We start from the raw sequence: 14,566 nt of genomic DNA on the forward strand, positions 1-14,566 counted from the left end.
ATACTATTATTCATTCCCGCTAAGTATCCTTCCCCCTCCTCAATCAAGAAAAAAATATTTTTTAATTCTTGATCCTCCCAATTTTCTTGATTCTCAGAATCTTCCAGTTCATGGAGAGGACATCGCTTACCAGGTTCATCATAAATGAATCCAACATCAATCTGGGAAAAAATAATAAAGGAGTTTGGATTTTAAAATCAGTTTTAAAATCAAAGAAACCATCATTGTTATATTTAAATAGAACGCTCCTGACTAGACTTAAATTTCTTTGGGACTCAACATTTCCATCGCACTCTCTGTGTGTGGCATATAGGAGAACCTCCGTCCATCATTTTGAATTGATAATGAGCTAGTAGAGCAGGAAGGAACCACGGAAGTAGGGTGATCAGTGTGTCCCTATTTGCTTGGGACTTTCTGGTAGCACAGAAAGTTTCACATTCTATGAAACCCCTCAGTCCCAAGCAAACCTGGACTGGTGGTTACCCTACAGGAAGTCACCTGGCCCAACTGCCTATCCAACACTCTACTCCTCCAACTAATGCTAATATTAATGCAATCATTGATTGGGCACTCTAATGTGCCAGGTGTTATGCTAGATATTTTATGTATTCTATCTCATTTATTCCATCTTCACAATGATCCCATTTTACAGATGAAGAAACTAAGGATCAGAGAAGTTGACATGTGGCTGGTTAGTGGCAGACAGGGTATGAACACAGGTCTACCTGACCCAGATCAACCTCTAGGACCTCTCATGACTGCAAGCTCCTTCCTTTGAGATGCAGCCCATTCCATGTAGAAGGCACCAAGTATGTGTCTTTAATTCTAATGTTTGTTACTTGGAAAAGCACCCTGATTGTCATTACTGGTTTGGCTTGCCTTTATCCTCCAGATTTGTAATAGTTGGCTTTGTAGATGGTGCCCTGGGGCCACTGGTAAGTGCAGCTTCTTGCCATAAATCACCCCTTCCCTTTGAAGCAGTGTACTGTCTTCCATCCATAGCTGGGATGCTGGGAAAGGCCCGATGTGGCAGTTTCGGGTTATCTTGCTTTAGGGTGCTGCTAAGTGTTGTACTTTGGAAGTCACTACACCCAGACATGCAGCTGGTTCCTGGTCCCTGGGGCATTCATATCCTGCTGGTATTCCAGCCCTCAGCAAGGATCATGGCATCAATCCCTGACACATAACCTTAAGATGTCACCAAGATGGGCATCCTGAGATCTGGCCAGGAACCTGATTCCTCATTATGAAAGTGCCCATCTTTGATGTAAGTTGAATGAAACTGACAGTTGTCACCCACCTTAAATTCCCCCATCAGACAATCTGCCCGCAAAGAATGGGAATTATAAACCTGGAAAAAAGAAGAGTGGGGGAAAGATTAGTGGCTTTATCTGGCAGATAGTGGGCACCACCTTCCCACTCCGTGGCCCCCTTACCCGAATGCTGATGATCTCATCCATCAATTCAGAAGGGGTTATGTGGACATTGTAGAAAAATAACTGTCAAAAGAAAAATAAGATTGTTTGAATGTTAGCTAGAATGAACTCAGGTGTAGTGCGTATGAAACTGTAATATTGTGGGCCCTCCCAAAAAATACAACACACAAACTCCATATTAGATTTGACCATGTGAACACATTGCAAGGCCTGCGAAAAGGCCCCAAGGCTGAAGCTTCATGAGCTTGATAGCAAACTCACCTCTGCATGTTGAAAAAAGAAAAAGAAAGGTTAAGTAACAACTATAGTGTTTATTTACCTAAATGAGATTATTCTTTTGGGACCAGATAGCTACTAGCTTAATTAAGTAAAGATTTAAGGTTGTATCTTATGCTTAGGGCCTGTATGACCTGGAAAGTTGAGTTTAATTCTATCATTTTTAGCTCTATCATTTGTGTTTAGTGGCTCTAATTTTGTTCTTTCTAACAAAACACCTTCAAAGTCAACTTTGCCCATTAGATGTTAGTTCCTCCGTAGAGTCAATATTGACCACATTTTACTCACTGTACCAGTTAAGTTTAAGAAAGTTGATTCTTGGGAGATAAATATTGGATACATAGAGTTTGTACATAAAACCAAGTTTTATGTACCAATAAAGTTTACTTCTAAGAGAGAAAGATTGGGCATTTACTTAAACTGAGACATTTTTCTCCTACTTTTTACTTATAAATATTTTAAGTCTACAAAGAAATAGAAAAAACAGTAAAATAAATACCATCTTTCATTTGTTTCACCAATTGTTACCATTTTGGGGACATTTCAGGTTTAGTGAAATGTCTCCTTCTTTTTAACTGAATTATTTGAAAGTTCTAGGTACCATAACACTTCACTCCTTAAAATAGATTCTCATGCATCTCCTAAGAGCAAGGACATCCTTATATACAATCACACTACTATTATCACACCCAAAAAATACAACAGCTAACATATAGTCATTCAAATTTCTACAATTGTCCTGAAAAGTTTTTTAAATCTAGGACCACTCAGGATCATGCATTGCTTTTGGTTGTTGTGTCTGTTTAGTCTCCTTTTATCTAGAACAGTACTCCTGCCTGTTTTTTTTGTTTTATTTTGTCTGTCATGACTGGTTATGCTGAAGAATACCCCACAATCTGGATTTGTGTGAATGATTCCTCACTGTTAGAGTCACTTTGACCACTGGACAAGAAACAACCCAGGTGATGATTACGTCATTAGATCACATCAGGACACACATGTCAGTCTGACCCATGATTGGTGATACCATGTTTAATCACTTGGTTAAGGAAATGTACATAAACTAGTGATGTTTTAGTAAAATTCCTTTCTTGATGTATAAATTGGCTCAGTTATCTGATTCTTCCCTTTTGCCAAGAGATCTAATCTCAAAAAAAAAAATCATTAAAATGGGAAAATTCTGAGATGGTGAATCTTGCTGGGCTCCTGAGAATGTAATTGAGTAAATATTTATCCTGCATTATAAACGCATTCATAGGTCTTCCGCCTTTGGCATCTAGTACCTTGTCCTCCCTGCAATCCAGGCTTGTCCTCCAACATGACCTCCCAGCCTTTCCCCAAGTCCATTCCAAGTGCCTCCTCTCAGTGAGCACCCACCCCTCTCTGAAATGAACTCTGGAGCCCCTTATCTGCAGGCTGCTGTCTGCGATTCACTGCAGGGGGAAGAGAGGTGAGAGGGAAATGGGGCTTTCTCCAAAGCTGGGGGCCAGCTTGAACAAAGGGCAGAAACAGGAACACCAGACAGAAGAAACCAGTTCTTTGTGAACAGAGGTAGGAAAAAAAGAACAAAAGCTGGGGCTGGGATTAGAAGCTGTAGGGAACTAAGAGGAACTGTGATAAGAAACTGTGGTAGGAAAGGCCTGGGCTCAGAAAACGGCATGAGATGCAGGCCAGAGGAATCTCAGAAATGCATCTCCTCGGCCGGCCATGGTGGCTCAGTGGTTGAATGTCGACCTGTGACCCAGGAGGTCATGGCTTGACTCCCAGTCAGGGCACATGCTCGGGTTGCGAGCTGGCCCCCAGGAGGGAGCGTGCAGGAGGCAGCCGATTAACGATTCTCTCTCATCATTGATGTTTCTATCTCTCTCTCCCTCTCCCTTCCTCTCTGAAATCAATAAAAAAATATTTTTTTAAAAAACGAAAAGAAGTGCATCTCTTCAATAGAGCAAATCTGGACTCTCAAAATTCCCCAAACCTGTAATTTCTCTTCACAGGCCTACGTGTGGGGTTCTGTGGCATTTGAGTCAGGTATTCAGCATTTTTGAAGAAGGTATTCAGTATTTTTGGAGGAGTGTTACAGAAGAAGCCAACAGAACCAAGCTATATTCTCAGTAAAAGGAGAGAGAGAAAAAAATCCTTATTGCTCATCATTCCTCCTGCTGTAACATATATTATTGTCATGGCCAAGTAAGTTTGACACTGTTACAAAGTCAGGTCACTTAGCCACAGAGTCATCCTTCAGAGCATCCTGCTGATTAGGAAGACCAAAGGCAGAAGTAGGTGCCATCATGGGCTCCACACAGGAGTACGAGGATCCAATAGGAAGGGCTCCGTCAGGAGGTTGTTGCAAGAATCCCAGAGAGACCCCAGCAGCTCTGAGAAGCAATGATGAAGCAGGCTGTGTGATTCCAACACAGTGGTTCTTAGGTTTAACGCTGGAACTTTGTCTTGTCTTTACCAGTTAAGTTGTATGTGTTCCCCTCCCACATGGGACAGGGAACAGGTGGGTGGAAGGCAGGAAGGTGCATATCCACAGAACAGACTTCCTGAGCCCGTTTACCTCATCGAAAAATGGATTGTTCCCTCTCTTGATTCTTGTTCGGTGTGTCTGGCCACAAATGTGGACTTTGACCACAGGTTTTATGTTGTTGCCACATAACTGCCGGCCCTCAATCACTCGGACCCGGATCTGCAAGCACAGAAAGGGGTGATGTTACGGATGCTTTCCCGGCCCATGTTGTAAGAGAATCCTCAGGCACTGCCTCCGCTCATTCACGTGGGAGGATGGCTCAACCCCCGCCGGACAGCTTTGCAATGTACCTGTGCTAATGGATGGGGAGCAGCCACCTGTGCTCATTCCCAAGGTGGGGACAGGGGCTGGGTCACAGAAACAAAGAGTGGGGTTGAAATACTCCAGAGCTGGCCTGGGGAAGGGCAGGCAGGGCTGAGGCCACTGCTCAGACCCCAGCCGAGCCCTGGGATGCACAAACTCACTCGGTAGCCATCTCTGCAAAGAAGGCAGTGCCCAGAGCTAGGAAAACGCAGTGCCCTTGCTTCTATTCCTACCCCAGTGGGAAGCAGGGGATGGTTTTACTTCTCATCTAGCTTGACCACACCTCCTCCCACAGCACGAAGAATGACGGAGAGTTCATCTTATTGGGGTAAGGACCTGATGTCCTCTTTAACTAGCTGAGCCACTGCTGATAGAACAGGTCCTCCCCGCGTCACCGCAATCGCAGAAGCTGGACACTTGGTCTAAGACAAGGACCCGGCACTCGGGCTCTTCCTACCTGGAAGTCCTGTGGCTTGTTGGACAGCAGCCGCCGGGTGTTCCTCCCTTTCGTGAGCCTCCGGGCAAGCTGAGCTTCCGACACCGTCCTACCTGACACCTTGGGCCCCGGCTCCCTGACCGTGCTGTCCAACCCATCTTCTTCACCTCCATCTTCCTCCTCCTCTCCTAAAACACGAAAAGGGAATCCAGTCAGAGATGGCCCTCCCCTGGGAATGTCTGAACACTCCGGCTTCCTGGACAGAGAGTTTTCTGTGTTCCTGAGGCTCAGGGAAAGGAGACGCCTCTTGGTGACACTGACCGGGGCTTGTTTTGACTCCGATTCTGGAGGAAGATGTGCTCGTGGTGCATGATGGCTCTCATTTAGGCTGTCCTCAAAGTGACAGGGAGACTGCCCGAGGCCATGGGAGAGGGTGTGAGGCTCAGTCGGACCCAGCAGAAATCACCCAGCTCTGATCTCGGAGCCCAGCCTGCCGTTAAGTAGCCTTTCAGCGGTGAGGGCGGAGGGATGAGGGTATCCATGGGAAACGAGCCCTGAGAGGAGGCTCCAACCCCACCCTTCCCACCGCAGGCCTCCTCTCCCGAGATGTGCTCATGAGGTTTGTACAGTCTCCTTCCTGCTTGAGCCTCCGGATACATGAAGGCCCTCTCCACCCGGTTGCCAAGCAGACCACGGTGGTCACCCTGCTCTCCCTTTGTCCCGGTTTGTCAGTCCCACACACGTCTGTGCCCTCACGTATCCCCTTTCCTCCCCCCCTCTCCAGCTTCCCTTCCATTCAGGGGAGAGAGCTGATCCTGGTTCGTAGAGTGAACCCCCTTCCACTGCCTGAGAATCCACTTCCTTATGATTCTTTTTTTTAAAATATATTTTATTGATTTTTACAGAGAAGAAGGGAGAGGGATAGAGAGTTAGAAACATCGATGAGAGAGAAACATCGATCAGCTGCCTCCTGCACACTCCCTACTGGGTATGTGCCTGCAACCAAGGTACATGCCATTGACTGGAATTGAACCTGGGACCCTTCAATCCGCAGGCTGACGCTCTATCCACTGAGCCAAACCGATTAGGGCCTTTCTGATTCTTTGGGGACCCTCCAGATCTCTCTTCCTCTTTCTCTCTCTCTCTCTCTCTCTCTCTCTCTCTCTCTCTCTCTCTTTCTCTCTCTCCTCCAGTGGTCCCTTCTCCATGGTCACCGTAATTACCTCTGCGTTCAAATATGCACAAATCTTTCACTCCTTAAAAAAAACCACAAAAATCAACTCCACCTACTGTGTCTCCCCTTTCTTTCATTGATAAACTCTTGAAACTCACTGACAAACTTCTGCTTTTCTTTCCCTAATAGACAAAAAGTCTGAACTCCCAGTAATCTATGCAATATAATTCAAGAGAGACTAGGAAAAAGACCTGCATTTGAACTCCCCACCTTTGCAATACAAAATCAAGTAAGAGGTTTAATTTCCACGTGGAGTTATCTCACATCATAGTATGAATTAGCTCAATCAGCTTGCTGTGTACATGGCTCTTAAAGCTCGGGCTCTGGAGTCATGCTGTCTGGGTTCAAATCCTAATTCTGAGACATGAGCGTGAGTCAGTTTCTTTCTTTCTGTTTCCCCATTTGTAAAAAGGGGAAAATCACAGTACTTACCACAGGGTATTGTAAAGATAAATGTAATTTATATGTAAAGCCTTCAACACAGTGCCTGGCACAGAGAAGCACCCAATAAATTAAAATGTAAGTGTTGTTGATAAATCAGTCTGGGTTGGAGCGCAGAACGCTAGAACACTCCTGGAGAGCAGCAATGGGTGGGGTGGGATCTGAAGCAGTCAGTGGCAGCATGGGGGCTGGGAGCACAGAGGGAGGAAGGAGCAACCATGAGGAAGTAAAAGGCCTTCCTGATGTACTGTTTTAGAGTTTAGCCCAGCATGAACCCTCCTCCTCAACACCCTTCCATTCTGCTGAGTCCATCCAACCTGGCTTCTGCTCTGCAAAGGTCAACCAGGACCTCTTCCTGCTACTTTAGGAACCTTTCTGAGTCCTCATGCTTGATCTCCACGGCATTGGACACTGGGACCCACACATACGTCTTTGAATCCTGCAGCTCTCCTCCTGGTGCTCAAACTAAACCTTTTCAGGCACTTCTGTGGGCCTCCCTTCCTGTCTCCTACTCACCAGTGTGACTTCCCACTCTGCTCCTCAGCCAGCCCTCTGCTCCTTTGACCTGACACTCTGGATCCACACTTCATGGTCCTTCAAGGAGCCCCAGACCCACAGAAAGTTAGACTTGAGGGGACCTTAGAGAGCCTGCCTCTCACCCACTTTACAGATGAGGTCAATAGAGCTGAAGTGACTTGGATTACTAGGAGCTGAGCTGAAACCAGGACCAAGTCTTTGCCCTACCTCACTGGTGCAAGAGTAGATTAAAACCAGGCTGCAGTTGAAAGAGATGCCGTCCTCCTAATCCTTCATCATTGCTGTCAGGGTCAAGAAACCCCATAGAAGTCAAGGGTAGGGAACAGCTACCTTTGACCTTTGCAACATAACCGGGGCCTCACCTTCCCTATTCTTGAGGAGGCTTCAACAGAAGGGCTTTCCCACTACCCATCTGCGGCACCTGGCTCTTAGAATGTCCTTTCTCCTATTCTCCAACAGGTGAGCTCCTCAACTTCTCAACATTTCAAGTTCCAGAGGAAATGTACTGTCTTGGGACAAGCCCTCCTTGCCTCTCCCACAGGGAGTGAGTCACCTCTTCACATGCCTTCCACACATTGTTCCACCCAGTCCTCCCACAGAGACTTGCGTCTATTGTTAACCCGTAGGCCTCCCCACATCCAGCCACTCTCAGAGGCGGGAGGCTTGTCCTCTTCTTCTTTCTATCTGCCCCCTGCCTGACATAAATCCTAGTATACAGCACAGGCTCGATGAATGTGGAATGAGTCATAAACAGACTGCAGGTAATGACGAGCCAATTTCTTCTGGAAACACATTCTGTTATCCAGACTTTAGGCTGGACCTGAGGGAACCAGCCTAAGTCATGGCGACCGCCAGCATCTCTGTATCGAAGCGGAAAGATATTTGAGCAGGAAATCACCCCTTTATGTGGCAGGAAGCTGCACAGGTTAAACAATGCTACCCTAAGTGTTCCACAAAGAATGAGGGGGGCCCCTAAGGCATTGCCCAACGCACCCTTCTGCACAAGCCGTTTCATTATCTGAATGTGAGTGGCTGTGCTGGCATGCCCTGTACATGAGACCCAGGCACGGATCTGAACCACAGCCACGTGGATCTACAAACAATGACTCTTTCATGATCACAGCGGCAACTGAGCCGGGAGCCCCTGACTGAATAGGAAGTTGCTGGTGGTATTTGCTTCCTAGAGCTGTTGTAACAAAGTACCACAAACCAGTTGGCTTAAACAATAGAAATTTACTCTCTGACAGTTCTAAATCCTAGAAGTCCAAAATCAAGGTGTTGGCAGGGCCATGCTCTCTTAGAAGCCTCTAGGGAAAGACCTTTCCTTGACGCTACTAGCTGGTGGCTCCCGGATCCTTGGCTGCATCACTCCAGTCTCTGTCTCTATTGTCACACGGCCTTCTCCCCTGTGTGTCCCTGTGTCCTCACCGCTTCTCATAGGACACCAGTCACTGAATTTAGGGCCCTCCCTAATCCAGTATGACCTCATCTTAACTATAAAGACGCTATCTCTAAATAAGGTCACACTCTCAGGTTCTGGGTGGACAGGAATTTGGGGACACTATTCAACTCACCACAGAGGACATCTCTTGTGTCTTTCTCTTTGCTCCATCTATTACTCTAGTCCACAGGTCTGCAATCAGAAAAGAATTTCCACATCCTTCCAACTCCAAATCTACCATCTTCCCTGCATCTGCTGTCTGCCTTCCCTCCCGCTACAATCCCTGATCTGTCTATGCGTCCTGACCTGAGGCCAACCCTTCTGCATAGGCATGGATCCTATCTCTTCTTGCTACTCAAGGATTCTCCTTCTGCAATTTCTGCCTCTGTGCCTGCTCATTAAGTTCCCCCCTGTACTGCAGCATTCCCATCAAGCTATAAACATGCTGTACAGTGAAGGAAATCATCACCATCAACAAAACGAAAAGACAACCTACTGAATGGGAGAAGACATTCACCATTGATACATCCAATAAGGGCTGAATATCCAAAATACATAAGCAACTCATACAAATTAACACACACACCCCCCAAAAAAACACAAACATTAAAAAATGGGCAGAGGACCCAAAGAGACATTTCTCCAAAGAGGACATACATGCCCAATAGACATGTGAAAAGACGCTCAGCATTACTAATCATCAGGGAAATGCAAATTAAAACTACAATGAGATATCACCTCATACCTCTCAGAATGGCTATTGTTAATAAATCAATAAAGCTGCAATTAAAAAAATTAATAATATAAACATGTGGAAATTTAGCCCACAATTAAAAAAAAAAACAACTTTCCTGGGCCCCACAGAGCCTCTGTAGTTACTGCTCGTCTTTACTGTTCCTCTCCAGCTGCAACACGCCCTTCACAGTTCCTGTGTCTGAGTGCCATCCTGTCTCCCCAACAATTACCATGTCACGCAGTCAAATCCTCCCGAGCTTCGACTACAGCCAGCACTGATCTGCCTTCTTTCTGAATGTCAGTAACCCCCTCTGTGACCCACACTTGCTCACAAGTGATATTTTAACGAACACTTAGGAATGGCTCTCACCACAACTCCAGCAACTTAACACGTCTTCATAATTCCTGAGATGTACTGTTGGCCTCTTTCCAGAAGCTCAACAGCAATATTCCTACAAACTGCCCCTGTGTGTAGTCATCTGTGACAATGGCACTTCCCTATAAGGCTACTGTTTGCCCACCCAGTGGGAAGAGTTGGTGGCCTTATGATACAGTCAGATTTGCCTTTGCCATGCCTAACAGTACCTTTCCCCAGTGGGTAGCAGCCCCTCTTCTTCCTCCAGCCTCCCACCCTCTCCTCATCTAGCATTTCTCCTCCCTATCAAGCAGAAGAGAGTGGACTGCTAGTCACTCAGATGTCACCAGATCTGCAGGCTGTTCCTTCCCCACCTCCATCACCTCCATCTAACCACAGGGATGTCCTGTTAGCAATGCCTAGGAGTGGCTGAGGAAAAGGAACACTTGCCCAGTCACCTCTGGGTTTCTCTTGGCCTGGAATATAGCCACCTCCGCCCAAGCCACACCCCACCCTGGCTAGCAGGCATCCTTATCCAAACACTCTTCCCACTCATTTTCTTTTTTAGAGTCCTAGAATGCCAACCACTGCCCGTGATATTAATTTTGTTTCTCATGACAAAGTCTTGATAAGTGGGGGTACTGGTTAAAGCAGAATTTAATTAGCAAAGGTCATGGGAAAGTCAGAACAAAGGGCTGGTATAATATCATCAATGCAAGTTAAAAAGTACAAAACAGAATAGGAGAGAGTAAGTTTCTAAGCATGAAAACATTTGGAGATAACAGCTGATTTAGCTGGAATGTTGAATAATAACTTTCCTGGGTTTCTAACATGATACAGTATATAAATAAATATCTGTGTCCAACCATAAGCAGGTAGATGAGGGAGGAGGGATCGAAAAACAAAACAAAATAAAAAAACACACCACATAAACAATTAATTACCCTCCACCTCAATTCTTGGGTAAATGGTACTATATGTGCCCTACGAGTCTCCTGGAATGGTTCCAAATTATAGACCAGAACAAAAGTACCACGAAGAGCTTCTAACCAAACAGCAATGCAAACACATGCTATAAGCCAGTCTGGGAAATACTGCCCCAAGAGCTCTGTCAAGTCTGGGCAAGATAATGTTAACAGGTAAACACAACCCCAGGACTCCTCAAACTGAGCTCCAAAATCTATCTGCATCAGGATCTCCTGGAAGTTCCTGTTAATCGTACAGATTAGGGGGAGGAGGGGCTCCCCTTTAAACCAGCTAAACTAGACTTTCTGGAGGTAAGTGCCTGAAATTCGCACATTTAAATAACTCCCTTGTAGATTTTACTGTGTCTAAGTTTTAAGAACCACTCGTCTATTATGATCACTTTGATTTTCTTAAATATCCTGGAAAAAAGTTGGCCGAATCCAATCAGTTTGCTGGCCTCAGTCATTTAGAGATCCTGCAGCGATCTCCTAGCACACTGATCATTTTCCAGCTCAGCTCTGACCAAGTCAGCTCCTGTTCAGAAAACAAACAAGGGTGTCCATCAAGGACAAATGGCCCAGCCTGGCACTCCCAGCCCTCAGGAACATGCTTCCCTTTTATTACACCTCTGAATGGATCAGTCAAATTTATCTATTCCCTAGTGTTCCCCAAAATGACTTTCTTGGGGGAAAAAACAAACACATTTAACCATATCCATTGCACTTCCACCATTCACTCACCCATGCATTCACTCAACCAACCAAGCATTTATTGACTACTTATGACTTTCCAAGTGCTGCACTAGGCACTACGAATCCACAGTTGAAACAAACAGCTGAAAGAAGTTATTTCCTATGTAATAATCTGCCTAGTCTTCTCTTGAGGAATTTATTATATTCAGCTATGACCTATAGTTATTCATATTTATATCTTCCCTTTCTTGTGAAATGCACTCCTTGGTGGCAAACAATGCCTTTCTCACCTGTGTATGTCTCCAAACAGGTGTCAATAAATGCTTTCTGAACTGGATATAATTTAATTTCAAGCAAAGTGACTTTGGTGTTTGTGGAATGAAATCAATTTGAAGCACCAAGTTTGGCTAAGCATGACATTTTGTATTTCTATCATTGGATAAAGCACAATTTTAACAGATGGTTCTTTAAAAATAGATGGGAGATTTTAAAAATAGTTTAATCTGAGCATGAGAATGTGGGCTCCAGTCAAGCTAACTGACATCTGGTGAATCGAGTGGAGAAAGTAACAGGTTTTCAGGAGGTCAAGCCTGCAGCCTGGATCAGCCCACGCATCTGTCATGGGAGCAGTCTCAGAAGTAGGCCAAAGAAAGGGTACCTTTAACACCACACACTTTAGTCAAGCCACTTAAAAAACCTGCTCTGCAAAAGACAATGTCAAAAGAATTCAAACACAAGTTACAGAGAGAAAATATTTGCAAAAAGACATATATGACAAAGGACTATTATTTAAAATATACAAAGAACTCTTAGAACTCGACAATAAGAAAACAAGCAACCTGACTAAAATGGACCAAAGACCTTAACAGATACCTCATCAAAGAATATATACAGATGGCAAATAAGCATATGAAAAGATGCTCCACACCAACTGTCATCAGGGACCTCTACATTCTTATCTGAATGGCTCAAATCTGGAACACTGACAAAACCAAATGCTGGCAAGGATGTGGAGCAATAAGAACTCTCCTTCAGCCCTAACCGGTTTGGCTCAGTGGATAGAGCGTTGGCCTGTGGACTGAAGGGTCCCAGGTTCGATTCCGGTCAAAGGCATGTACCTTGGTTGTGGGCACATCCCCAGTAGGGGGTGTGCAGGAGGCAGCTGATCGATGTTTCTAACTCTCTATCCCTCTCCTTTCCTCTCTGTAAAAAAATCAATAATTTTTTTTTAAAAGAACTCTCCTTCATTGCTGGTGGGAATGCAAATGGTACAGACACTTTGGAAGACAGTTTGGAAATTTCTTAAAAAACTAAACCTACTCTTACCACATACAATACAGCTATCATGCTCCTTGGTATTTACCCAAAAGGAGTCGAAAATACAAGTCCACAAAACAAAACAAAAAATGCACATTGATGTTTACAGCACCCTAATTCACAATTGCCAAATTTGGAAGCAACCAAGATATACTTCAGTAGGGGAATGAATAAATAAACTGTGGTACATCCTAACAATGGAGTGTTATTCAGCACTTAGAAAAATAAGTTATAAGCTGTGAAAAGACATGGAGGAGTCTTAAGTGTATATTATTAAGTGAAAGAAGCCAATCTTAAAAGGTTATATATTGCATGATTCCAACTCTAGGACAATCAGGAAAGAAAACAAACAAACTATGGAGACAATAAAACAACCAGTGGTTACCAAAGGTTGGTGGTGGGGAGAGATGAATATGCAAAGCACAGAGGATCTTTAGGGCACTGGAAATACTCTGTATTATATTATAACTAGAGGCCCGGTGCACGACATTCGTGCACTGGGATGGGGGGTCCCTCAGCCCGGCCTGCGGCCTATTGCAGTCCGGGATCCCTCGAGGGATGTCCGACTGATGGCTTAGGCCCAGTGGGACATTCTTAGCGCTGCTGCGGAGGTGGGCCGCTGTGCTCGCCAGCCATCAGCCCGGCTTGTGGCTGAGCAGCACTCCCCCTGTGGGAGCACACTGACCACCAGGAGCAGCTCCTGTGTTGAGCTTATGTCCCCTGGTGGTCAGTGCACATCATAGCAATCAGTCGTTCTGCTGTTCAGTCGATTTGCATATTACCCTTTTATTATATAGGATGATGGATACATGTCATTATATATTTGTCCAAACCCAATGAACTATTATGTGTCAAAGTAGGTTCATCCTTCATAAAAAATGTACCATTCTAGTGAGTGATGTTGATTATGGGGGAAGCAATGTATGTGTGAGGGCAGGGAGTATTGGGGAAATCTCTGTACCTTCCTCTCAATTTTGTGGGAACCCTAAAACTGCTCTTAAAAAAGTATTAAAAAAACTCACATGAACCCCTCAGGTATTCAGTTCCTGAGACCAATGGTCATATAAGTTTCTTCCACTTGTAGGGGTAAATTTTCCTGAAAATCTTCACTTCTGTGTTCTATCATTAATATCTCAAATTTCATCTTTGTAGTACCCACTATGTGGAGGATAACCTTTAACATCAATATTGGTAGTTGTGAACAGTCATTATCTGAGAAGAATGGAACTGTGAGTGACTTGAACTTTCTATGTCTTATAATTCTGTGATATTTACATTTTTACAAGCAGGTATTGCTTTTCTACTAAAAAAAAAACAACAAGCTCAAATTTTTAAGATTTGAAAAGTTCTATATAAATTAGAGGAAATTTACTCATTACTTTAATATAGAATTGAAAATGGGGGCTTTTTTGCTTGTTATTTTTTGGAGTCAACTAAAGGGAAAAAAGATATTCTGGGCCAGCTGTCTCCTTAACTTCATTAAGGTACACATGGCAGGAGGCAGGTTCTCTGGCTGTTATTTCTCTGTCTCAAGTTTGTTGGTCTTACCTTCTCCCAAGATTGTAAATTGGTGTGGTGTGGTGTGCGTGCGTGCGTGTGTGTGTGTGTGTGTGTGTCTTCCCTAGCATGGAGTCATAGTAGGTACTCAAAGATATATTTGATTAGTTTAATTAAATTGTCACATTAAGACAAAAAGTGTTTTCCCTTGAAACATCCAGATAATCTAGGACAGAGGTCGGCAAACTCATTAGTCAGCAGAGCTAAATATCAACAGTACAACAATTGAAATTTCTTTTGAGAGCCAAATTTTTTAAACTTAAACTATATAGGTAGGTACATTGTTATTAACTTAATTAGGGTACTCCTA

General features: G+C 44.4%; 1 protein-coding gene across 1 annotated transcript in view; it reads right to left on the bottom strand.

Annotated features, from left to right (window-relative positions):
- Positions 1 to 14,566, bottom strand: part of MYOF (myoferlin) — a 142,731-nt gene that overhangs the window by 82,689 nt on the left and 45,476 nt on the right. The window contains exons 6-10 of the mRNA XM_005884066.2: positions 5,003 to 5,169; positions 4,273 to 4,401; positions 1,437 to 1,499; positions 1,301 to 1,351; positions 131 to 161 (exon numbers count right to left, since the gene is read on the bottom strand). Of these exons, the coding sequence (XP_005884128.1) occupies positions 131 to 161; positions 1,301 to 1,351; positions 1,437 to 1,499; positions 4,273 to 4,401; positions 5,003 to 5,169 (441 nt within the window). The remainder of the gene's footprint in view (positions 1 to 130; positions 162 to 1,300; positions 1,352 to 1,436; positions 1,500 to 4,272; positions 4,402 to 5,002; positions 5,170 to 14,566) is intronic.

This window comes from Myotis brandtii, unplaced genomic scaffold (genome assembly GCF_000412655.1).
Source record: "Myotis brandtii unplaced genomic scaffold, ASM41265v1 scaffold810, whole genome shotgun sequence".
In the NCBI taxonomy this organism is placed as follows: domain Eukaryota; kingdom Metazoa; phylum Chordata; class Mammalia; order Chiroptera; family Vespertilionidae; genus Myotis; species Myotis brandtii.